This window comes from Oryctolagus cuniculus, chromosome 11 (genome assembly GCF_964237555.1).
Source record: "Oryctolagus cuniculus chromosome 11, mOryCun1.1, whole genome shotgun sequence".
NCBI classification, from domain to species: Eukaryota; Metazoa; Chordata; class Mammalia; order Lagomorpha; family Leporidae; genus Oryctolagus; species Oryctolagus cuniculus.
The window spans coordinates 43,388,037-43,413,034 of NC_091442.1; the positions used below are offsets into that span (position 1 = coordinate 43,388,037).

The 24,998-nt window shown below is 48.9% G+C and overlaps 1 protein-coding gene across 3 annotated transcripts in view; it reads left to right on the top strand.

Moving 5' to 3' along the window:
* DTD1 (D-aminoacyl-tRNA deacylase 1) overlaps positions 1-24,998 on the top strand; it is a 171,389-nt gene that overhangs the window by 25,392 nt on the left and 120,999 nt on the right. For all 3 annotated transcript variants that reach the window (XM_002710949.5, XM_008256344.4, XM_017341778.3), the window contains exon 4: positions 17,186-17,292. In XM_002710949.5, coding sequence (XP_002710995.1) covers positions 17,186-17,292 — 107 coding nt within the window. The remainder of the gene's footprint in view (positions 1-17,185; positions 17,293-24,998) is intronic.

A 24,998-nucleotide genomic window follows, 5' to 3' on the forward strand; every position in this document is an offset into this window, starting at 1 on the left:
TGGGGCAGCATTGTGGCGTGGTGGGTTAAGCCATCACCTGCAAAGCCAGCATCATATGGGTGCTGGTTCAAGTCCTGGCTGCCCCACTTCTGATCCAGTTCCTTGCTGATGAGCCTGGTAAAACAGTAGAAGATGGCCCAAGTACTTGGGCCCCTGCCACTTACATGGAAGACCTGGATGAAGCTCCTGGCTCCTGGCTCCTGCCTGGCCCAGCCTTGGGTGTTGTGGCCATTTAGGGAGTGAATCACTGGAGAAGATCTCTTTATCTCTCTCTTTCTCTGTAATTCTGCCTTTCAAATAAAAATAAAATGTTATAAAATTTATTTATTTGTTTTCATTTTATTTGAAAAGTAGAAAGAAACACAGAAACAGAGATGGAGGGCTCCCATCTGCTCATTCATTCCCCAAATACCTGTAACATCTGGGGCTGGGCCAGGCTGCTTCCAGGAGCCAGGAATTCAGTTTGGGTCTCCCATGTGGGTGGCAGGTACCCAAGTACTTGAGCCATCCTCTGCTGCCTTCCAGGGTGTGCATTAGTTGGAAGCTGGAGTCTGGAGCAGAGGTGGATCTCAAACTCAGGCACTTGGCTATAGGTTGTGGATGTCCCGAGCGGTAATCGCTGCACTGGTACTCTTACCAGCTCTGTCAGGTGGTCACTAGGATTACCCCATTCTACAGCTGAGTACACTGAGGTGTGGCCAGCTAACCTGTAGGTCACCCAGCATGTAAGTGGCAGTGTCCGAAATTGTGACAGTAGCCCTTGCTAAGCCCAAGCTTCGTGGTGGTGTTTGCTGCACTGTGACATTCACACCCTCTTGCCTTGTTAGCTTTCTTTGTTTTCCCTCTGTATTCCTTGGGCCTCATGGACCTTCCCCACCTTCTTGACTATGCTCCAGGAAGTTAGCTGGGGTTTTGGACATCCGGTGGGTTTAATGAGGGGGGAGCAGTGCACCTTGTAGCCAGATCGTCCTTTATCTTGGAGCAGGGATTTAATGCACAATTTTAGCTTTGTTTCTGCCATGGGACGTTTTATGGGCTTCCCTTAAAGTCCTGCTTTGGTGATTTCTCTCTCTGTAAGGCACTGTTTATCCACCAAGCCTGGGATGAGACTGCAGGTGTACAGTGTTGAGCCGCAGCTGCTGCCCCTGCCCTAAAGGAGCTCACAGTGTATGCAGTGGAGATCCTGAGCACCTGGCTCCATTCACCTGCAGCGCGGTGCCTGTTCCTGGAGAACCTCACCTCCTGCAAGACCACCACCAAAGCTCTCAGAGCCCTGGGAGAAATGGGGGAGACGGAGCCCCGCGGCTGGGCTCGGTGCCAGTCAGCACGTGGTTCTCACTTTGTAACAGAGTCAGAGGGGCTTCTGCTGAAACTGAGGGCATTTGCTTTTCTGCCCAAGTGGGTCATTTTATTCCCACCACTCTGGCCCTCCTTGCCTAAGGAAACCCACTCCTGCCCCGACGCAGCCTCTGAGGCACTCTCACCCTCTTGTTGACCGCTTGTGAGTGAATTCTCACTTTAGAAACAAGTGTTGTCAGAACCCTCCGAGGCGACCGGTGTGATACATGCTTTGAGGGAGCGTGGGGATGGATAGCAGGGTCAAGTGTGAAGGTGGTGGTAGTGGGGGGAGTGCTCAGGCTCCCCTCTTCTGGTGTGTGTTTAGGTCATTTTGTTGGACCTTCTTTTCTTAGAGTTTGTTTTATTTGTTTTCTTTTTTTTAACTTTTATTTAATGAATATAAATTTCCAAAGTACAGCTTATGGATTACAATGGCTTCCCCCCCATAACGTCCCTCCCACCTGCAACCCTCCCCTTTCCCACTCCCTCTCCCCTTCCATTTACATCTAGATTCATTTTCGATTCTCTTTATATACAGAAGATCAGTTTAGCATACATTGAGTAAAGATTTCAACAGTTTGCTCCCACACAGAAACATAAAGTGAAAAATACTGTTTGAGTACTAGTTATAGCATTAAATCTCAATGTACAGCACACTAAGGACAAAGATCCTACATGAGGAGTAAGTGCACAGTGACTCCTGTTGTTGACTTAACAAATTGACACTCTTGTTTATGGCATCAGTAATCACCCTAGGCTCTTGTCATGAGTGCCAAGGCTATGGAAGCCCCTTGAGTTCTCCGACTCTTATCTTATTTAGACAAGGCCATGGTCAAAGTGGAGGTTCTCTCCTCCCTTCAGAGAAAGGTACCTCCTTCTTTGATGACCCATTCTTTCCACTGGGATCTCACTCACGGAGATCTTTCATTTAGGTTTTTTTTTTCCCCCAGAGTGTCTTGGCTTTCCATGCCTGAAATACTCTCATGGGCTTTTCAGCTGGATCCGCATGCCTTAAGGGCTGATTCTGAGGCCAGTGTTTAATTTGTTTTCATACACTTGAAAGGTTGGATGACATACACACAGAGGTCTTCCATCCACTGGCTCAATCCCCGAATGCCTGCAACAGTCAGGGCTGGCCAGGCCTAAGCTAGGAGCCCAGAATCTCTTCTGGATCTCCAGCGTGGGTCGCAGGGGCCCAAGTGCTTGGGCCATCATCCACTGCCTCCTAGGATGCATTGGAAGGAAGCTAAATCAGAAGCAGCGATGCCAACACTGGAACTAGCACTCTGATATGGGGTGTGGGCATCCCAGGCGGCGGCTTAACCTTCTGCACCACCACATCCACCCCATGTCGAATCTTCTTGATTTGTTGTTTGTTAATATGGTTTTACCTGAGCATACACTGGGGAGCGTGCTACTAAAATTGGAAACACTCCCCCTTGTTTCATTTCTCCAAACTTCCTGGGCCTCTTCGCCTTCTGTCTCAGAGCAGAGTTCAGATTTGCCGTGGCTCTTCTGATTGAGCACTGAGAGAATCCCACACCCTTGGAGCTCTTCAGGGCTGTGCAGACCAGGATGACCTCGTGGCCTTGAGAAGCAGCTCTGTGGCAGGGAAGTCCTCAGTGCAGCCAGGACCAGAGGGTGTTCTCGGTGCAGTGTGCAAAAAACGCTTTCCTTTTTGTGTAGGAGATGAGCTAGGGGTTAGGATGAACATCAGGGCGGGAGCAATGACTGTCAACCCAGTAGAAGGAATGGTACTGCTGACAGTTGAATGCCTAGGAAGGATGCAGGAATGCCCAGCTGTAACAGGTGTATGACTGGCCAGTGAGTACCCAAGGAGTTCAGAGGCAGATTTGGATGGGGTGGAAGAGAGACTGCAGTGTTGAAAAATGTTCTTGGCAATTGGACATCTTAGGCATTTGCTGTGCCTTGGCTGGCTTCTGTCTGTTGGCAGCAAAGATAATTGGGAGAGATGTTTAAACTGAGACCAGAAGAATGAGAAAAGATGCAAACTGTGGTATCGGGAGTGTTGTGTGTGATCCATTCAGAGGTTCTTGCTATGCCCAACAAGCTCCATAGACGGGTGTACCTTTTCCCTCCTTCCTTCTTTCCTTCTTTTTTTTTTTAATTTTTTTTTTTTATTTGACAGAGAGAGACAGAGAGAAAGGTCTTCCTTCCGTTGGTTCATTCCCCAAATGCCCAAAAGGCCGCTATGGCTGGTGCTGCACCAATCCGAAGCCAGGAGCTAGGTGCTTCCTCCTGGTCTCCCATGCAGGTGCAGGGGCCCTCCTGGGCCACAGCAGAGAGCTGGACTGGAAGAGGAGCAACCGGGACTCGAACCCGGCACCTACATGGGATGCTGGCACTGCAGGTGGAGGATTAACCAAGTGAGCCACGGCGCTGGCCCCTCCTTCTTTGCTTCTAAAATGATGCTGGTGTACCTGTTTACCCCTCCTGCAGCCCTCCCTCCATTCCTCCCCACATCCTCTCATCCTCCGAAGCCTTTCCATGTTGCTCAGACTTCTCAGAACTGGGTGCTGTCAGGGTAGTTGGATTTACTCCTGCTCTGAGGGCATTCCAAGACAGGAAGTGGAGGTGTCAGTCCTTTAAGTTCAGACTTGAAAAGTGTACATCCTCACCTCTGCCATATACTATTGGCATATGCCACCCAGATGCCAGGGGAGGGGACATATTCCCGTTCTGCAGTGCCAGTGAGCCTTTAGCTGTCTCTAATCTTCCAGCTCATAACTCTGGTGCTCCCAGTGGTAGAACTTTGCTCAATCTTTGGCTCTTCTCCAAATAAATCCTTCAGGGGAAAAAAAATATAGAGCACAGCTTTGTCAGTTTTCCGCCTCTGCTTTGGAATTGGGCCCCCAGACTAACTGAGTGGGCTCAGGAAATTGGGTCCCTTGTGGCTGTGCAGGCCCCACCACCACCCCAGGCTTTCCAGCCTTGAATGAAGGCTAAAAGCACCATTTGATATGAGACATTAAATGCTCTCCAAGTTGAGTGTGGAACGTGCTTTGTGTTTATAGTTAGGCAAAAACAAATGTTACACGAAAACAAAACATCCGATAAGAAGGCCCTCCATTCTCAGACTTCTGTTTCCAGCTCTGAGCTGTTTTCAGTGAGCCCAAGAGAGCACTCACTTGTGCAAATCAGAAGCTGCTATGGTATTAAAAAGAGCTACCTGGGGGCTGTGCCGTGGCGCACTAGGTTAATCCTCCACCTGCAGCGCAGGTATCCCATATGGCCCCTGGGTTCTAGTCCCAGCTGCTCCTCTTCCAGTCCAGCTCTTTGCTGTGGCCTGGGACAGCAGTGGAAGATGGCCCAAGTGCTTAGGCTCCTGCACCTGCATGGGAGACCAGGAAGAGACTCCTGGCTCCTGGCTTTGGAGCGGCGTAGCTCCGGCTGTTGCAGCCGTTTGGAAAGTGAACCAACAGAAGGAAGACCTTTCTCTCTGTCTCTCTCTCTCTCTCATTGTCTGTAAAGCTCTATCTGTCAAAAAAAAAAAAAAAAAAAAAAAAAAAAAAAAACTACCTGTATGCTCTCTGTGGGCTCTGACCTGTCATGGCCATTCACTGAGAGCTGGAGTAATGTGGACAGACATATGAGCATGGCCGCTGGTGATGGCATGAGCTCTGTGTGCTGCCTGGGTTGGCCTTTGTGTGCAGGGGCCTGTAGCTGCTACCATGAAAGGAAGGCATCAGGTGCTGGAAGACCACGTGTAGTCCTTGCTGCATAGTTAGTGACTGATTTCTATGGATTTGTTTAAGTTTCTACTCTTTTTACACTTAACTCATTTTAGCAATGTGAACTAAAGAGGAATCCTGTTTTATATACTTTGGCAAGGACTGTGATGCCAAAGGCATTATTATATTTTATAAAAGCTTATTTGAGAGAGGGAGAGGGAGAGCCAGAGAAAGAGAGAAAGATGGGGGGAGGTGGGGAAGGGAGGAAGAGAGACAAGAGAGAGACACAGACACACAGAGAAGTGCTCTCCCGGCTCTGGTCTGCTGGTTCATTCTCCAAATACCTGCAGCAGCTGGGAACTCCATCCAGGTATTCTACATGGGTATCAGGGACACAATTACTTCTGCCATCACTGCTGCCTCCCAGAGTCCTCATCAGCAGGAATCAGGAGCCCGAGCCAGGAACTGAACCCAGGTACTCTGATGTGTAACAGAGATGTCCTAACCTTTGGCTTAATCATTTGACCAAACGCCTGCCCCCAAAAGGCATTCTTTTTAATGTAAATTTAGGAAGTTACACTGTGGTGTTGCATCCTCATTGTTAGTGACTGATGGGCCAGCAAATTGTGGTACAGGCTAATGCAGCCACATAGATGTTTGATATAGATGTGTGGCTGATTTTGGGCAAATTGGTTAATAAGTTCTGTCATTCTTCCATCCTTTCCAGTAATTCGCTTATCTACTTCTTTATTCCTGCCTTTTTTTGCTCTTACTCTTACATCAGCTTCATAAAGTTTAGTCTCCCTTTTCCCAAATGAGAAGCAATATCCACTTTCATGCTTATATCCCATCTTTTTCCTTCCTTATCACTGTGAACAGCAAGCTGATCTTACCCCTCTGTTCCCCTACTCCAGTTATAGTACAGCGGTGTGGTGGTGTTTTGTGCCCCTGCAGTGGTGGCAGGCTGCTTTATGTAAAGTCGATGCTTAGTTATTGTGCAGTGAGTGCCTCTGGGTTCAGGGAGCTGAGAACAGACTTATTTCGGTGGCTTTGCTGTCCCTTCCATCCCTCCTTTCCTGTTTGGACTCCTTCTCTGTCCTTATTCTTCCCTCTGTTTTATCTCATTTCCTGAGCTTGCTCCACACTTCTGATTATGAATTGCAGGGTCTTACTTTCTGCCCAACAGAGCCTATTATGGCGGCTCAGCTGGAAGCAATAGAGGCAGATTTATAGGGGAGATACAGGCGTAGGGTGAAGCTCCTGCTCGGCCGTGTCACAGTCAAGTTCACATGCCTGCGATGTCCTGGGATGAAAGAGAAGTCTGAGCTGCCCACTCTGCAGGAGGAGTAGGGTAAATTCAAAGCCTTATTGACTCAGGGCCTTAAAATCCAGAAATAGTGTTGAATTAATTGGCGCCCTTTTTATATTTGAAAAATTTGTTGAGCAAATGAATAGTATAGGTGGTTTAATCTCTCAGTTGTTCCTTTTCACCTTCCTTCCTTAAGATTCATTTATTTGAAAGAGAGGAGAGAGAGAGAGATCTTCCATCTGCTGGTTCACTCCCCAAATGGCCACAATGGCTGGGCCAAAGCCAAGAGCCAGAAGACTCATCTAGGTCTCCCACATGGGTGCAGGGGACCAAGGACTTGGGCAACCTGCTACTGCTTTCCCAGGCACATTAGCAGGGAGCTGGATCAGAAATGGAGCAGCCTGGACTCGAACCAGCATCCATATGGGATGCTGGCACCACGGACAGCTACTTTATCCGCTGAGCCACAGTGCTTGTCCCGTTCCTTCTCCTTTCTGTGTCCTGATGAATCCTTCCAGTTTCCTAATTCTTCCTTTGATTAAGACCAGTCCAGAGCATAGCCTGTCATTGAGTTTTAAGTCAATCATATGTTTTTCATTTCTAGTATTGATTTGTTCTTAAATTAATTTGTTCTTTTTTGTTTATTGTGGTAAAATACTTATCAAACTAGTCCTGTTTAAGTGCAGAACTGAGTGGCATTTGGTGAATTCACAATGTTGTACGCCCATCACCACTGTCTCGTTCCAGGACCTTTCATCAGTCCTGGAGGAAACCCCACACCCATTAAGCAGGCACGCCCCATTCTCTCCTGCGCCCAACCATGAATTTGCTTTTAGTCTCTGTGGCTTTGCCTACCCTGGATGTTTCATGGAAATAGAATCATACTATGTGGCCTTCCCATTTGCCTTCTTTTTTTTTTTGACTGGCAGAGTGGATAATGAGAGAGAGAGACAGAGAGAAAGGTCTTCCTTTTTGCCGTTGGTTCACCCTCCAATGGCTGCCATGGCTGGCGCGCTGCAGCCGGCGCACCGCGCTGATCCGAAGGCAGGAGCCAGGTGCTTCTCCTGGTCTCCCATGGGGTGCAGGGCCCAAGCACTTGGGCCATCCTCCACTGCCTTCCTGGGCCCAGCAGAGAGCTGGCCTGGAAGAGGGGGCAACCGGGAAAGAATCCGGCGCCCCGACCGGGACTAGAACCCGGTGTGCTGGCGCCGCTAGGTGGAGGATTAGCCTATTTAGCTCCGGCACCGGCCCCCATTTGCCTTCTTTAACTCAGCACAGTGTGTTCAGGGTTCCTCCATGGTATAGCACGTTTCAGAACCTCAATCCTTCTTAGGAATAATATTCTATTCATGAATATAGTGTATATTGTTTAATCCATTCATACCCTGATGGACATGTGAGTTGTTTCCCTCTTTTTAGTTATCGTGGGTTGTATCACCATGAACATTTGTGTACACGTTTTTGTTTGAACTCCTGTTTTCAATTCTGTCGCGATTCTAGGAGGGCAATTGCTGGCTCACATGGTATAATTTACTGAGGCACTACAAATTGATCCACAGTGGCCAAACCATTGTACATTCCTTGCAGCAATGTATGAGGGTTCCAGTTTTAAGCATCCTTGCCAACAGTTGCTATTTTCTGATTTTTTAAAAATCATCACCATCCTGTGGGTTGCAGAGTAGTATGTAATTGTGATCTTGACTTGCATTTTCCTAATGACTAATGAGACTGAGCGTCTTTTCATGTGCTTGTTGGCCATTTGCATGTCTTCTCCGGGGAAATGTCTATTCAAGTTCTTTGCTAATTTTTTTTATTTTTTTATTTTTTTTGACAGGCAGAGTGGACAGTGAGAGATAGAGACAGAGAGAAAGGTCTTCCTTTGCCGTTGGTTCACCCTCCAATGGCCGCCGTGGCCGGTGCATGGTGCACCGCGCTGATCTGATGGCAGGAGCCTGGTACTTATCCTGGTTTTCCATGGGGTGCAGGGCCCAAGTACTTGGGCCAGCCTCCACTGCACTCCCTGGCCACAGCAGAGAGCTGGCCTGGAAGAGGGGCAACCGGGACAGCATCCGGCGCCCCGACCAGGACTAGAACCTGGTGTGCTGGGGCCGCAAGGCGGAGGATTAGCCTAGTGAGCCATGGCGCCAGCCAAGTTCTTTGCTAATTTTAAAATTGAGTTGTTTGTTCAGTTATAGGAATGATTTATATATTCTGGATACCAGACCCTTATCAGATAAATGATTTGCAGATATTTTCTTGTGTTTTGTGGTTGTCTTTTTGCTTTCTTGATAGTGTTCTTTGATGCACAAAGTTTCTAATTTTGATGAAATCCAGTTTCTCTTTGTTTTCCTTTTGTTGTTTATGTTTTTGGCATTTTATCTAAGAAAGCCTTGCCAGACTCTGGTATCTTGAAGATTAACCCCATATTTCCTTCTCAGAAGTTCATGGTTTTAGCTCTTCCATTGAAGTCTTTGATCTAGTTTAAGTTAATTTTTACATATGGTGTGAGGTCAGGGTCTAGCTTTTTTTTTTTTTTTTTAAGATTTATTTATTTATTTGAAAGGCAGAGTTACAGAGAGGCAGAGGCAGAGAGAGAGAAGTCTTCCATCCACTAGTTCACTCCCCAGATGGCCACAACAGCCGGAGCTGTGCTGATCCAAAGCCAGGAGCCAGGAGCTTCCTCGTGGTCTCCCATAGGGATGCACAGGCCCAAGGACTTGCGCCATTCTCTACTGCTTTCCCATGTCATAGCAGAGAGCTGGATCGGAAGTGGCGCAGCCAAGACTCGAACCAGCGCCCATATGGGATGCCGGCACTGCAGCTGGCAGCTTTATCCACTATGCCACAGTGCGAGCAGGGTCTAGCTTTATTCTTTGCTTGTGGACATCCAGTCACCTCATCACCTTTGGTGAAAAATCTGTTTGTTGTCTCTTGGAATGGTCTCTGTCATTTGATGCAAATCAGGTGATTGTATGCATACGTGCAGGCTTATTTCTGAACCCTTAGTTCTCTTCTATTGCTCTCTGTGTCTGTCCTTATAGCAGTTAGCAGTACTGTATACTCTCTCTCTCTCTTTTTTAAGATTTATTTACTTGAAAGGCAGAGTTAGAGAAAGAGAGAGAGAGAGAGAGATCCACTGGTTCACTCCCCAAATGCCTGCAACAGCTAAGTCTGGGCCAGGCTGAAGCCAGGAGCCAGGAGCCAGGAGCTTCATCTGGGTCTCCCACAGGGAGCGGGATCTGAAACGGAGCAGCCTGGATTGAACTGCTCACGTACTGGATACCAGCACTACAGGTAGCTACTTAATACGCTGCACCACAGCCCCGGCCCCGGCCCCGGCCCCTGCCCCTGCCCCTGCCCCTGCCCCTGCCCCTGCCCCTGCCCCTGTGTGCTCTTGAGTATTTTAACTTTGTAGTGGGTTTTGAAATTAGGCAGTGAATGCTGCAGCCTTTCAGTTCACATTTGAATGGATGGTGTGATCAGGTCATCCAGACATCAGATGGTAGGAGAAGGTCCACCTTGGGAGTGTGCCTCTCATTTTGTCCCCATCCTGCCCGCTTCTCATGCTTTTAGTGATCACTTTTGTTACTTTTTTCCTACCCATCTACTGTTTCTTTATGCAAACATGAGCAAATGTGAATCTATAGTTTTATATTTCCTTTCAAAAGGTGGCATGTGACACACTGTTTTACATCTTGTTTTTTAAAAAATTTCACAATGTATTCCAGAGATTCTTTCCATAGTTCACAGAGACTTCCTCACATCTCCTTAATAGCTCTGGAGTGTACTGTGGCCTGACTCACAATGCTTGTGTGGCACTTTTGTCCTGTTTCTAATTTTTTTTCCCTTAAAACACCACTGAATACTTCTGTACATTCGCTACTTCATGTTCCAGCCAATCCAGCTTTGGGAAAGAGCCTTGGGAGCCGTGTGGATGGTGCTCTGCTGCAGCAGGTGCCACAGCCTCATCGTTTAGTCGACGCAGTGTATGTGAACTTCTAGAATTTTACCCATGGGACAGAGATCTTACTGTAGTTTTTTTTTTTTTTTTTTTAATTTATGTATTTGAAAGTCAGGGTTACACAGAGAGAGGAGAGGCAGAGAGAGAGGTCTTCCATCTGATGGTTCACTCCCCAGTTGGCTGCAACGGCCAGAGCTGTGTTGATCCGAAGCCAGGAGCCAGGAGCTTCTTCTGGGTCTCCCACACAGTGTAGGGACCCAAGCACTTGAGCCATCCTCCACTGCTATCCCAGGCCATAGCAGATAGCTGGATCAGAAGTGGAGCAGCCAAGACTCCAACCAGTGCCCATATGGATGCCGGTGCTTCAGGCCAAGGCATTAACCCTCTGTGCCACAGTGCTGCCCCCCCCCCCTTTTTTTTAAGATTTATTTATTTGAAAGGCAGACTGTCAGAGATAAGGGAAGAGAGAGAGAGAGAGACAGAGACATAGAGAGAGACATATCTTCCAGTTGCTGGTTTGCTCCCCAAATGACCACAACAGCCAGGGTTGGGCCAGGCCAAAGTCAGGAGCCTGGATCTGCATCCGGGTCTCCCACGTGGGTGGCAGGGACCACTTGGGCCATCTTCTGCTTTCCCAAGCATGTTAGCAGGGAGCTGGATTGGAAGTGGAGCAGCCAGGCCTGAATCTGTGCTCTGGTATGGGGTGCCAGTATCACAGGCGGTGCTTAACCCACTGCACCACAGCTCTGGCCCTCTCTTGTAGTTTTAAGGTGCTCAGTGTGTTGAACATTTTTCAGATGTTTTTAAGTGACTTGGGTTTCCTTTTCTGTGAATTGTTCATGTTCTTTGTCTGTTTTTCTGTTATTTGTCAAGTTCTTTATTTCTGAGCTTTTTCGATGTGCTGTGAGTTTCAGATACTTTCCATCTGTTGTCATTTGCCCTTTGACCTTGCTGCACGGGTTGATAGAAACAACAGAATAGAAGCAGTTTTTTGAAATGTCTGCTGCAGTTTGAATCCTGGTTTCTGTGACTCCTGTGACATTTCCCACTCCAAAGTTAGAAAGAAATACAGCGTTTTTTTCCCCCCAGTGCCTTTATGCTTTCATTTTTAACTTTTAAACTTTTGATCTATTTTGAGTTTCTCTTGTGTAAATATGAAGCATGGGCTTGAAATTTATCTTTTATCCAGGTGTTTACTCAATAGAGTCCTAAATCATTTATTTAAAAAAACTATCTTAAAAAAGGAATGTAGGAAAACAAAACAAAACAAAACGTCTGTTTCACTAATTTGAGATCCTGGCTTGATCTCCTGTTGAGTTTTTATGTGTATTTTATGCACTCATATGTTTTGTTTCTGTCGGTCTGCATGCCGTGCTGCACTGTTTTACTTAGGGTTTCCTACACTTTTCCACCAGGTAAGGCGAGTTGCTCTCACACAGCCACCCTTCCCCCCCCCCCCCCTTTTTTTTTTGACAGGCAGAGTGGACAGTGAGAGAGACAGAGAGAAAGGTCTTCCTTTGCCGTTGGTTCACCCTCCAATGGCCACCGCGGCCGGCGTACTGCGGCCGGTGCACCGTGCTGATCTGATGGCAGGAACCAGGTACTTATCCTGGTCTCCCATGGGGTGCAGGGCCCAAGCACCTGGGCCATCCTCCACTGCACTCCCTGGCCACAGCAGAGAGCTGGCCTGGAAGAGGGGCAACTGGGACAGAATCCAGCGCCCCAACTGGGACTAGAACCCGGTGTGCCGGCGCTGCAAGGCGGAGGATTAGCCTAGTGAGCTGCAGCGCCCCCCCCCCCCTTTTAAATTTATTTATTTGACAGGTAGTGTTATAGACAGTGAGAGAGAGAGAGAGAGAGAAAAGTCTTCCTTCCGTTGGTTCTCTCCCCAAATGGCCGCTATGGCTGGTGCTTTGCGCTGATCCGAAGCCAGGAGCCAGGTGCTTCTCCTGGTCTCCCATGCGGGTGCAGGGGCCCAAGCACTTGGGCCATCCTCCACTGCACTCCCGGGCCACAGCAGAGAGCTGGACTGGAAGAGGAGCAACTGAGACTAGAACCCGGCGCCCATTCGAAGTGCCGGCGCCGCAGGCGGAGAAATAACCAAGTGAGCCATGGCGCCGGCCCCTCACACAGCTCTTCTCTGTTTTCTCAGCTATTCTTTATTTTTCTGTATGAAATCTTAAATCAGCTCGTCTACTTCCAGGAAGCAGTCCATGTTAGTTTTATTTGGAGTGCCTTAAGCTTATGGATTTGTAAATCCTGTGGTCCATGACAATAATCTCCTTCTAGCATGTTCCCTCACAAAGGCTGAGGTGTGTTGACCGTAGTGCCAGCTCTCCACCTGCTCTGCCTCTGCGTCTGTGCAGTTGAGTGTGGCTGCAGAGATCCTGCCTCCACGTCCATGACCGTGGCCTGAGGGTGGGGCCACAGCTGTAACTCACTGACCCGTTCCTTCATTCTGGGATCCTTCTGTCTGCCTGTACTCTCTACTCAAGCCCCCTCTCCCCTGCTTTTTCTCTTGAATGTTGACCTTATTTATCCTTTCCCAGAGGAAAATTGAAGCTCTTAGAAGAGGACTTCCAGAAGTCTCCCCTCCCGGCCAGCACCTGCCAGTGTCTGCCTTGAAACCAGCTTTCTTCTCCTAGTGGTTGGCCGTGGGCTGCACACCAAACCTGAGCTTCTTTGCTGTCTTTCCAGCTCTCCCACATCAGTTATGGCTTCCTCTCTCCTGGGTTGTTCCCTTTTGCTTCAAGTGGGCCGTGAACCCCACCTTCGAGGCCAGCCCCTCCCCTGCTCCTGTGGACAGCAGATTCTGTGTCATGAGTCTCTAACTCCTCTCCTTCTATGCTTTCATAGACCCGCCCCAGTCAGCCTTTTGTCCCCATCCCTCCACCCACACTGTCCTCAGCCAGGCTCATGGCCTTCATTTTGCTGAGTCAGTTCACGTCCCAGCTCAGGGTCCTGTCAGTGGGGTTTGATCCTATTGCTTCCTCCCTCCTCCTCGACACTTCTGCACTTGGCTTTTAGGACTCCGCACTGCTGCTTTCATCTGCCTCACCCACATTCCCTTCCAGCTCGTGGCTCTGTGGCTGCTGGTTCTACCCACTGGCTTCTTGGCATCACACAGCTGAGTGCTTTTTTCCTTTTCAAGATTATTTCTCTTCCTCCTCCTTCTTCCTTCCTCGTTCCTTGGAAGGTAGAGCATCAGAGAGAGAGAAAGAGGTAGTGGGGGAGAATGAGAGAGATCGTTCTTCTGTCTGCTGGTTCACTCCCCAAATGGCTGCAGTAGCCAGATCTGGACCAGGCTGAAGCCAGGAGTCAGGAACTCCATTCTGGATTCTCATGCGGGTGACAGGGGCCCAAGCACTTGGGCCATCTTCTATTACTTTCCCAGATGAATTAGCAGGGAGCTGCTGGATGGAAGTGGAGCAGCTGGGACTGGAACTGGCCCTTAACCTGCTGTGCCACAACACTGGCCAGGGCTCTGTTCTTTGGTCTTTTCCTCATTTGTCCTCCATCCTTGCTCATCGCGTCCTATTTCTGGACTTCAAAGACCAGCTGTGTGCTGGTGATTCCCAGATTTCTCCTTGGCTGGATCTTCACACTTTGGCCTCCACTCTCATCTGCCAGCTGTCCCTTTACATATCACCACTTGGGTGTCAGACTCGCCTCACCCGATCTCAGGGCTTACTCCCTGGCCCATACCAGACCAGGCTGCCTGCAGGCTTCTCCATCCCAGTTGGTGGCAATGCCAACCTTTCATGCTGGCTTAGGCCAAAAACCGCTCAACTGAACTGACTAAAATGCTGAGTGGAATCTAAAAAAAGAAAATCCTTTATTTTTAAAACATTTTATTTTGAAATAATTTAGACATACAAACAAGTTACTGAAACTGTTTACTTCATCTGATTTCTGCTGGTGGCATCTTATGTGGTAGGGACATTTAACAAAGCCAGGAAGTGAAATTGATGGCATAGCTATGACTTAATGACAGACGTTATCCAAACTTGGCCAATTTGGCCACGGATGCCCTTTTCTGGTCCAGGATCCAGTCCAGAACCCCACATTGCAGGTGGCTGTGGCACCTGCTTAGGCCCTGCCCTATCTCTGGGCGACTCTCAGGACCTTGGCACTTGTGAAGAGTCACTTGTTTGGTCAGTTACAGGGTGCCCTCTGTACGTGCCCACCTGATGTCTCCTCATGGTTGGATTGAGGTTATGCATTTTTGGAAGGAACGCTGCAGAACTGACATTGGGCCCTTCTCTGTGTTTCACGTCAGCAGGTACCTGGTTTCTCTCTCTCAGGCTACTGTTTCGCTCTTGGCAGTTGGTGAATGTTTTCTGTAGAGATACCTTGAGACTATGTAACTGTTATTCAACACACGCTCACCCACTACTGTTAGCCTCCACCTATGGTCTTTGCCTGCTTTAGTTACTGAGGTATTTGCTTAATCAACCCGTCTTTTAATTTAAGTCATTAGTTAATTTGAGAGGCAGGGAGAGGGGGAGGGGAAGAGAGACAGAGATTGTTTCTCCATTTGCTGGTTTACTCCCCAAATGCCCATAATGGCTAGGGCTGAGCTAGGGCCAAAGTTAGGAGCTGGGAAATCAATCTAGGTCTCACGTGGGTAGTGGGAACCCAATTGTTTGAGTCATGGCTGCTGCCTCCCTAGCTCTACATTAGCAAGAAGCTGGAGCCAGGGGCCAGAGCCAGGAAATGAAGCAGACCATGCTTTTTGGGTATAGCTGTATGGCCCAGCCCCTCCATTTGTCTACATACTACCCTGGCCAGTGGCAGGTGTCATGATAATGATAGTGGCTGAGATTTCCCTCACACTTATGTGCTGACTCGTGTGTACCCTCATCGTCGTCCCAGGGTGACTGTCCTGAACAGAACAGCCCAGAACACCTTGGCTCGTGATGCCAGTCAGTGGGCATTGTCAGAGAGACATGCATATGGGGGCTCCTGGGATGAGGCGCTCTGGTGAGGGTCTGGGCCAGCTCTGCTGGGGACCAGTTCAGGGCTGCTTGGGCTCTGGGTGGGGGGTCGTCCTGCTTGGAACATGTGGCACCAAGCTGTTTGACACGTGCCTAGCCTGCAGCTCTGGTTAGAAGCCTGGGGCTTAGATTTGAGAATAGCTTGATGATGTCACTGAAGCAGCCCACATACTGTTTTGTTGATGGGCTTTTGTCTTTTATTTTTTTTTAAACATTTATTTTCCTTGGCCAGTGTAATTTTTCTTGGGGGCTTTACCCTTTGATCTGGACTGGAAAAAAAATGTTACCATTTTAAGACCTCTTAAAGCATGTCGTAGATTTATTGTGTGTACAAATGGAAATTCAGATAATAGTTCTGTTCTTAACTGAGGAAAAACAAGCAAAGAACATAAATTTCTTGCTCCTTGGAATGGTAAACATGGTGAGGCATATGCCATATATCCTGGCAACAGAAATTCAAGGTTGGAAATAATTCCTTCCCTCCTGAGTCTGCCTTCAGCCTCCCTGGGGAGTGCATCTGCTGAAATTTGCTACTAATTGTAGCCGTAATTTTAGCATGCAATTAAACACATGATTTCCTTCCCAGCTGATGTCTTTCTCCTGGTTGAAACAAAAGCCCTGTTGATGTGAATGGCCACGTTAACATGATGGGAAGCCACGTGGAGTCACCACTGTTTGAGCAGATCTGGCGACCTCGGAGGAACGCCTCTTGCCTGTCAAATGGCAAACAGTGAAGGCCTCTAGTGTTTCCAGGGCTCCTGTCTGCTGGCGAGAGTAAACCAACCACTGGGGCCAGTCTTGCCTCTGAGAGGAAGACTCAGAGGGGACACACGAGGTGGCAGGAGTCAGAGGTGGGGCCTAGGGGGATGCAGTGGTAGGATCAGAGGCTGATAGGGGGCCCTCTGCTCCTAGGGTTGTTAGGTGGTCTGGGGTCTGAGAGCATGAAGCTGGTCTGAGCCCAGAAGGCCCAGGAGAATCTGGGGGAGGCAGGATTTATAGGATATAGCACTAAGGTGGCCTTCCACAGGGGTTGAGCCAGGGATCTTCCAGTGGTCCATCCCGTTACCTATGTTCTCCCAGTGTACCTTGCCATATGACACCCTGTCACCCAGTCTCCCAGTGTACCTCCCCATGTGACATCCTGTCATCCGTGTTCTCCCAGTATACCTCCCCATGTGACACGTGTCACCCACGTTCTCCCATTGTACCTCCCCATGTGACACCCTGTCCCCCGCGTTCTCCCAGTGTAGCTCCCCAGGTGACACCCTGTCCCCCGCGTTCTCCCAGTGTAGCTCCCCAGGTGACACCCTGTCACCCGCGTTCTCCCAGTGTAGCTCCCCAGGTGACAGCCTGTCACCCGCGTTCTCCCAGTGTAGCTCCCCAGGTGACACCCTGTCCCCCGCGTTCTCCCAGTGTAGCTCCCCAGGTGACACCCTGTCCCCCGCGTTCTCCCAGTGTAGCTCCCCAGGTGACACCCTGTCACCCACGTTCTCCCAGTGTAGCTCCCCTTGTGACACCCTGTCACCCGCGTTCTCCCAGTGTAGCTCCCCAGGTGACACCCTGTCACCCACATTCTCCCAGTGCACCTCCCCAGGTGGCAGCCTGTCACCCGCGTTCTCCCAGTGTAGCTCCCCAGGTGACAGCCTGTTGCCTCTGTTCTTCCACCGTTGGAGTGACCATGCCTTCTCTCTCCGCATGGTTGGGCAGGCAGCAGTTTCCGTGCTGTTTGATCTTGCCCGTCCCTCGCTTGTTGTGGTATTAGCCTCCTTTTCCTTCACTTCAGGGCTGGTCTTACTCCCTGGGTTTCTGATTTCATCTACCTGAGTGAGCTTCCTGGTAGGGGAATGTGGCCCTTCACCTCTGGTAACTACCTGAAATGCTCTTTCAGATGGCAAGTTTGGTGCCTACATGCAAGTGCACATTCAGAACGACGGACCCGTAACCATAGAGCTGGAATCTCCGGCACCTGGCGCTGCTGCCTCTGATCCAAAGCAGGTGAGTCTGGAGTGCAGGGCTCGGGTGTCTCCTGGGTGACTGTAGTCTTTTCAGTTTTGTTTTAGACCCTGCAGTAATCTTTAGTCTGAGGTGGAGAGACCTTCATGGCTGTGACCTTGTGTTTATTTTAATACTTCATTTCCCAACAATGCATGTTGGCACCACGTGCACTGTGGCAGGATGGGACTGCCCATTTCCCTTGCCTCCTCCTGCCTTTGGATTCCGGTGAAATGTTCTTTGCGCAGCCCCTGCCTCTGGGTTCTTGTTCCTCGTCCAGATGCCATGGTGTTCACCTGCCACTGGGTGGCAGCAGAGTAGTGGCCCAGGACTGGACGGTTCTCTGGTTTGGAACAGTTAGTAACCTGTTTTTTACAGTGTATAGTCTGCATGTGACATCCTGTTACCCACGTTCTGTCCAGTGTACCTTCCCCACGTGACATCCAGGTGACATTTGTCACCCCTGTTCTCTGCAGTATATTGTCACCATGTGAGATCTTATTACCCATGTACCTTCCCCATGTGACATAATGTCCCAGGTGTGGGTAGATGTGCCACATCTTCTTTTAAGCCTTCATTTTTCTAAATCAGCATCTGACCTAGATTTACTGCCACCTCTGTGAGCTTCCAGAAAAACAGGTAATTAAAATAAAGAAAGGAAATGTGTTAATGTCGTTGCATTTATCTGGTCTCACATGGGCTGAATACACTTTAAAAGGCTTTGATTAACACTTGATGAGATGTGTGGGCCTGGCAGGCAGAGGAGTAAGGACTGAAGGGACGTTCCTGTTCTGCTTGCTCGCCTTCCTCTCTTCCTGGGAAGCTGTGAGGGGCAAGGGCGCAGTCGATGAGGGATGCGTGGAGACTTACAGCTGGGTGACTGGTGCATAGCCGTGTCTTCTAGGTGGAACAGACCCTTTCTTTCCCGTTACTGATGCTGTGTCAGGGGAGAAGTAGGGGCACGGCTTATATGGTAGTGCTTGAGGGCCCTGGAATTACCAGTAACATTAAAAAAAAATCACAAATATCTGCATGAAAATATAAGCTTTTTATTTTGCAGTTACTTGAGACTTAGAGAAAAGATAGAGTTCCTGCCTCCCCTAATCCTAATATTTTACATAGTCATAGTATAAAAATCAAACATTGAAATTAATATTGACACAGTATTATTAATTACATTACTGTGTTTGGGTTTTACTAGGTTTCTATCTTTTAATGTTCTTCTTTCTGTCCCAGGATAATGTGGGTTCCCATGTTTCCTTTAATTGTCATTTCTCCTTTGTAATTTGCAGTCTTGGACAGTTCCTCAGTCTTTCCTTGTCCTCCATGATCTTGACCCTCAGAGACTGTTTGGCTGCTTTGTGGAATATTTTTCAATATGGGGTTTCTATGATTATATTAAGGCTTTGCATTTGGCAGGAATAGCATAAGCACAAACATGAGCTTGTGTCCTTCTTAGTGGTGTCAATTTGTCTTATTATAGGTGGTGTTAACCTTATCACTTGGTGAGGGTGGAGTCTGTTAGATTTCCCCATCCCGCAAGAACTTCTGCCCTCTCTCCCCTTGCCTGTCCTCTTACTCATCGTGGCCGACAGCTCGCTTTCTGCTTCCCCACCACAATGACAGGGCTGCTTTTCCCTGGCCAAGGCCAGCCTTTCCACCTAGGCTAGCTCTGCCTGCAAAACTTGTGAGGCCGCAGAGATCATAGGCCTGTGGAGCCCCCCTGGCCTGGGCTTGGAACCATCCCTTCTACCTTCTCAGCAACCTCTGTCCTCCTGTTAGGTCTGTGTCTTTTGCTCACGCATCATATTTCTGCTGACATTATTCATTTTAAAAGCTATACTTGAAAGGCAGAGCAACAGAAAAAGGGGAGCAGGGGAGAGAGAGAGAGAGACAGAGATCTTTTATCCTCTGGTTCACTTCCCAGATGGCTGCAACAGCCAGGGCCAGGCTGGGCCAAAGCCAGAAGCCAGGAATTCCATCTAGGTCTCCCTTATGGGTGGCGGGGGCTCAAGCACTTGGCCACCTTCCACTCTTCCCTGAGTGCATTTGGCAGGGAGCTGGATCAGAAGTGGAGCAGCTGTGACTCAAACCTGCTGGTGTTGCAAGGGATGGCTTGCCTGCTGCTCAACCGTCTCCACTGGTACTCTGCTTTGTGAAGGCTGTTGCCGAGATCCCCAGTGGCCTCTGTGCTGCTTCGTCTTGTGGCTGTCTTCCAGGCCTCCTTGCCGGCCGTCTCGGTAGCCCCTGCCCCCATGGCCCTCTTGCCCTGGAAGCCGCTGTAGCCCTGTTTTCCAGGATACCCTTCTCTTCTGGTTTGCTTCTTGTCTCTGGCTACTCCCTCTGGGTTAATTTGATCACTATCCTCTGGTTTTGATGTATTAGTCTGCTTTACTTGGAGAACAATTTTATTTTTCTCCCCCAGTCTAAGTATCTTTCTGGAAATGTTAGAGTACACAGTACACCTTTGGGATTATCAGCTTTTTTCCAGCTTTTGCTGCTGTCTTGTTTAGGTCGAAGGGTGCAGAGATGGCAGTTATTCGAGGCGAATAAGTTTGGAGATCTAATGTGCAGCTTGAAGACTTTAGTCCTATATTGTATTACATACTGGAAATTTGCCAGGGGAACAGATTTTAGATACTTTCATAACACACACATACACACACACACAAATAAAGGTAATTGTCAGTTGATAGATATGTCATTTTCTTGGCTGTAGTGACCATGTGTGCATGTATCAAAGCATCATGTTGGCACGGGCATTCGGCCTAGAGGTTGACCCACCAGCTGAGATACCTGTATCCCACATCACAGTGCCTGAGTTTGAGTCCCAGCTCACCTGCTGATTCTAGTCTCCTGCTAATGCAGATCCGGGGACACAGCAGGGGATGTCTTGAGTTCCTGCCAATATGTGGGAGACCCTGACTGAGGGCTAGGCTCCCAGTTTCAGCCTGGTGCAGGCCCAGCCATTGCTGGCTTTTAGGAAGTGAACCAGGGGATGGGAGATTTCTTTCTCTCCCCCTCTCTCTGCACCTCTCAAATAATAATAAAAAAAGCTGTATATCTTAAGTATATATAATAAAACAGCCACAAAATCAAAATTAAATATTTCTCTCTTTTTGAAAATATTTATTTAGGCGCCGGCACACCGGGTTCTAGTCCCAGTCGGGGCGCCGGATTCTGTCCTGGTTGCCCCTCTTCCAGGCCAGCTCTCTGCTGTGGCCAGGGAGTGCAGTGGAGGCTGGCCCAAGTACTTGGGCCCTGCACCCCATGGGAGACCAGGATAAGTACCTGGCTCCTGCCTTCGGATCAGCGTGGTGTGCCAGCCGTGGTGAGGCGGCCGTGGCGGCCATTGGAGGGTGAACCAACGGCAAAGGAAGACCTTTCTCTCTGTCTCTCTCTCTCACTGTCCACTCTGCCTGTCCAATAAAAAAAAAAAAAAAAAGAAAGAAAGAAAGAAAATATTTATTTATTTGAAATGCACAGTTATAGAGAAAGACACAGAGAGACGGGGGTGGGGGAGGAGAGTGAGCCATCCACTGGTTCACTCTGCAGATAGCCGCAGTGGCCAGCAGTGGGCCAGGCTGAAGCCAGAAGCCTGGAGCAGGAGCTTCTTCCAAGTCTCCCACATGAGTGGCAGGGGCCCAAGCACGCGGGCCATTCTCCGCTGCTTTCCCAGGCCATTAGGGAGCTGGATTAGAAATGGAGCAGCCGGAACACAAACTGGTGCCCACATGGCATGCGGGCATCACAGGCAGCGGCTTTACCTGCTATGCCACAATGCCAGCCTGCATTATTTTTTATAACTTTTAATGAGCTGTGTTAACTTATTAGCATAGCAAATGTCTAGTTATTTCTGAATCCTTTGGTGCTGTCTCTTGAAATGCATGTGTTGTCCTGTGTCAGTGTCAGTTATTTGTGTTTCCTGATCCTGGAGTCTGGTGCACAGCTCTCCAGTAGGTGGCAGCCAGCGGGCACAGAAGGGCCACAGTGACTGGTACTGGCCTCTGCCTGTGGCCTCTCTGCCTCTACTCAGTGAGAAGGTGCCTCCTCTTGGAGCAAATGCTGATTTGCTTGCTTTTGTGTTGATAGGACAGAGTCCAAGCCAAATTTGTTTTACTGGTAAATATGCGTCTCCAGCCACTAATGTTCTAATGCTAAGTGTTTTATTTTCCCATTATATTCCAAACTGCTACAAGTACACTACAGAAGAATGGTTCTTCATGCTAGTTGTTTTTAAAAGTGGCCTTTTTAAACTGTCCACACAGGTGAACATGTGTGTACATGTATGCCTGTGTGCACATGGGTGTGGAAGTGTGTGCCTGTGTGTTTGTGGAAGTGTGGGTGAGTGTGCCTGTGCGTGGAGTGTGTATGTGCATGCCTGTGCAAGTGTAGAAGTATGGATGTGTTAGAGGTGTGCCTGGCACTGTGAAGAAGAGAAGGGGTGCCGCCACTCAGTTCCTGTGACAGGTTAGCAGCAGGGACAGAGGTGAAGCACAGGATCAGATAACTGAGGAACCGGCCAGGACCATCCAGTGCATGCCCCTCCTTAAAACCCTCTCAGTGCCTTCCACCGGTGTTCCGATGGTGCTCTAGGCTTTTTCCAGCGGCTTGCCCGCAAGTCTCGGTGCCTCATCCGCTCTCGGCTCTCTCCATCCTGACGGTGGGTTGAGCTCTCTTCTGCCCTGGGATTCTTCTCTCAATTCAATGTCTTGATGATTAATTTCTCCACCTGCTCGTTCCCTTGTTTCTTCTTGGTGTGCACCTCTCCTAAAAGTCCAGCTGCCCGAGTCTCGCCTGCTGCCGTGCCCTGGGAGGTGGACCTGGTGTGTGTCCTGTGGAGGAATGGCGACCTGGCCCTGGGCTGTGCTGTCTGTGAAAGCCAGTACTACCTCTGCTGCAGCAAGCTGGGTAGGCTGCTCAGGGCACTGGAGCTTTTAGCTGACCTCTGAGGGTGAATAGAGGAGAAGGGACTCGCAGTGGTCCTTTGCAAACTTGTACTTCAAACACTGGATTCTTTCAAGAGTCTCAGAGCTCTCTTAACAGCTGACACAGCGACTGCTGGCAAAGACGAGGCTGGTCCACGTAACGAGCGATTTGCCCGCCTTAAACAGCTCTGTCCTCCTTTTGGAAGCTGTATGTGGTTAGAAGGCGGAAGAACATCGCAGTCTTGCTCTGAAAGATGCATTTCTAGAGGAGCAGGGCATGGAAGCAGTAGCTGAACCACTGGGCAGAAGCTGGTTTCCCTGCTGCATTTCCATGAACAAACATGTTTCTGGAACATTGTGATTATTACCTGGTACATGGTTGCTGGGACATGACTTCTCCCAGGCGCAGCCAGACATGGGGAGGCTGCACCCCCTCGCCTGCCTTTCCTATGGTACAAGCTGACTCTTGCTCTTGTTTTAGTCCTAAGTGCCCTTTCCTCAGTGGGGCGTCTCTTCCTGGGCCTCACACGTGTGAGAGCAGATGGATGCTTTTTCCTGGTGACAAGGGGAAGTTTTGATTTGAGGGACTCGTCCCTGGAGCCCAGGGCCTGTCTAGTTCACAGTGTTGCCATTAATTATGTTCTCATTTATTTAGAGCAATTGAAAACCTCACTAAATTGAAATGCTGGAAAGAGCTGAAAAAAATGAACTTTCAAATACACGTCTCTGAGTTAACTGATGTGTTTATTGACAAACCACTGGGATGAACTGGCCAGTGAAAAATGGTGTGTTTGATTCTATGAAGCTTTTAATTTTATGCCTCTCTGAATATCCTCATGGCTATATCTATAATTTTCTCTGTGTACGTGTCTTAGCAGCAAACATCTATCCCTGTGCTGGACCTTGGGATGTCAAGATTGAGACATGCATAGCCTCTGTGGGATTGGAAAGAAATATGTAGGGTAGGAAGGGGGATGGGAAGACAGTTCCAATGGGTTTGCTTCCAGAGAGGGGCTGCCTCTTCAGTGAGGTGTGCTGTGGAATCTGAAAGATGACTGGCGCTTCCACCTTTTTTTTTTTTTTTAAGATTTATTTATTTATTTGAAAGGTAGAGTTACACAGAGGCAGAGGCAGAGAGAGAAAAAGAAAGGTCTTTCATTTACTGGTTCACTACCCAGATGGCTGCAATGGCTGGAGCTAGGCAGATCTGAAGCCAGGAGCCAGGGTTTCCCATGCAGGTGTAGGGGCCTAAGGACTTGGGCCATCTTCCACTGCTTTCCCAGGCAATAGCACAGAGCTGGATTGGAAGTGGAGCAGCTGGGACTCAAACCAGTGCCCACATGGGATGCCACACTGCAGGTGGTGGCTTTACCCGCTATGCTACAGTTCCAGCCCCTTCTTCCACCTTTGATACATTAAACATTTTGGCCGCCCATCAGGGCAGAGCATCTGTTTTGCTTTAAACCAGTTCTGAGGACACTAAAGGGTTCAGGCATGTCAGGGTTATGGGCTTTATTGATTTGTTCCTGTGTACATGTATTGGGCAGCTTTCTTCATTATTGTAATCTCCTCCCATTTGTGGGCGTGTTAAAGAGAAGTAAACCACTTACCTTACTGGCTTGATTTGCCAAAGGTGAACAGGGTCTCTTGTGATACCAAGGGGAGGGGAGGTAAGGTTTATCCTTCCATGGGTTGATACAGTGAGTAGAGCAATAATTTAATTATGCAGACTCAAGGTTTTGATGGAGAATTCTTAGTGTTCCAGGTAATTTATTAGATGCTTCATAGTCCCAGATAGTTGTAGCAGAATGTTCTGCCATTTGGTGGTGTCTTGTAGAAAGCCTTGTTCAAACGTTTGCATCAGTAGTGGAGAGAGAAGAATGATCTGACAGAAATAAGGAAATGCAGCCCTTGGGGTGATTGCTTTCAAGGTCTGCTGCCTGTGCACGGGGCTTGCCCACATGTTGCATTTCAGGTGCAGTCCCTGATGGCCGACACGGTCTTCACCTTTTTCAATCCAGGTTGTCTCTAAGAGAAGGGGAAGGTGAGTGAGTGGAGCGTGAACTGGATCAAGTGGCTTTTAGCGGTTCGTGAACTGCACTCATCCCCTATGTTTTCCATGCACAGATGCATGCACATGTGCAGTCATGCCCTTGAGTGCCTTTTTCCTGGAGAGAAGGTGCAGCACTTCCATCACAGTGGCCGAAAGTCTCAAGAAGTGAAGCTGCTGGCGGACTGGGGGCTGTTGTGTGTGCAGGGATTGTGGGATTGTGTATTTTTCTCTCTGCCAAAGTCACCCGGGGCACATAGTAGTGTTCCTCCTGGGGTGGCCTAAGGACGCTTGGCATTGAGCCACCCAGAGAATTATTCAAAATGCAGAGTCCTGGGCCCCCACAGGGATTTTCTGAATCAGCATTCTCAGCACGTCTGGATGTGGCGTGCAGAAGAGCAGCACGGTTAGGTTTCTGTGCAGGTCTCGTGCGCTCTGTAAGCACACTGGCATTTGAAAACTGCTGGACCAGAGAAAATCTGACGTTGCCATTATCATCTGCTCCAGGCCCTGGTTTCCTCTGGCCAACTCTACCCTCCCCTCCCCACCCCAAATGTCTAAAAATACTTTACAACCTGTGTCATTGCTGCTGCCGGGAAGCAAGATGGTCTCCCAGCACCCCCCACTGATGCAGTGGTGGAAATGTTCCCAGAACATGGTGCCTTCTCGACACACTTACAGAGGTGCCAGGGAGAGCCGGCAGAGCAACGAGAGCTATCGTATTGACAACA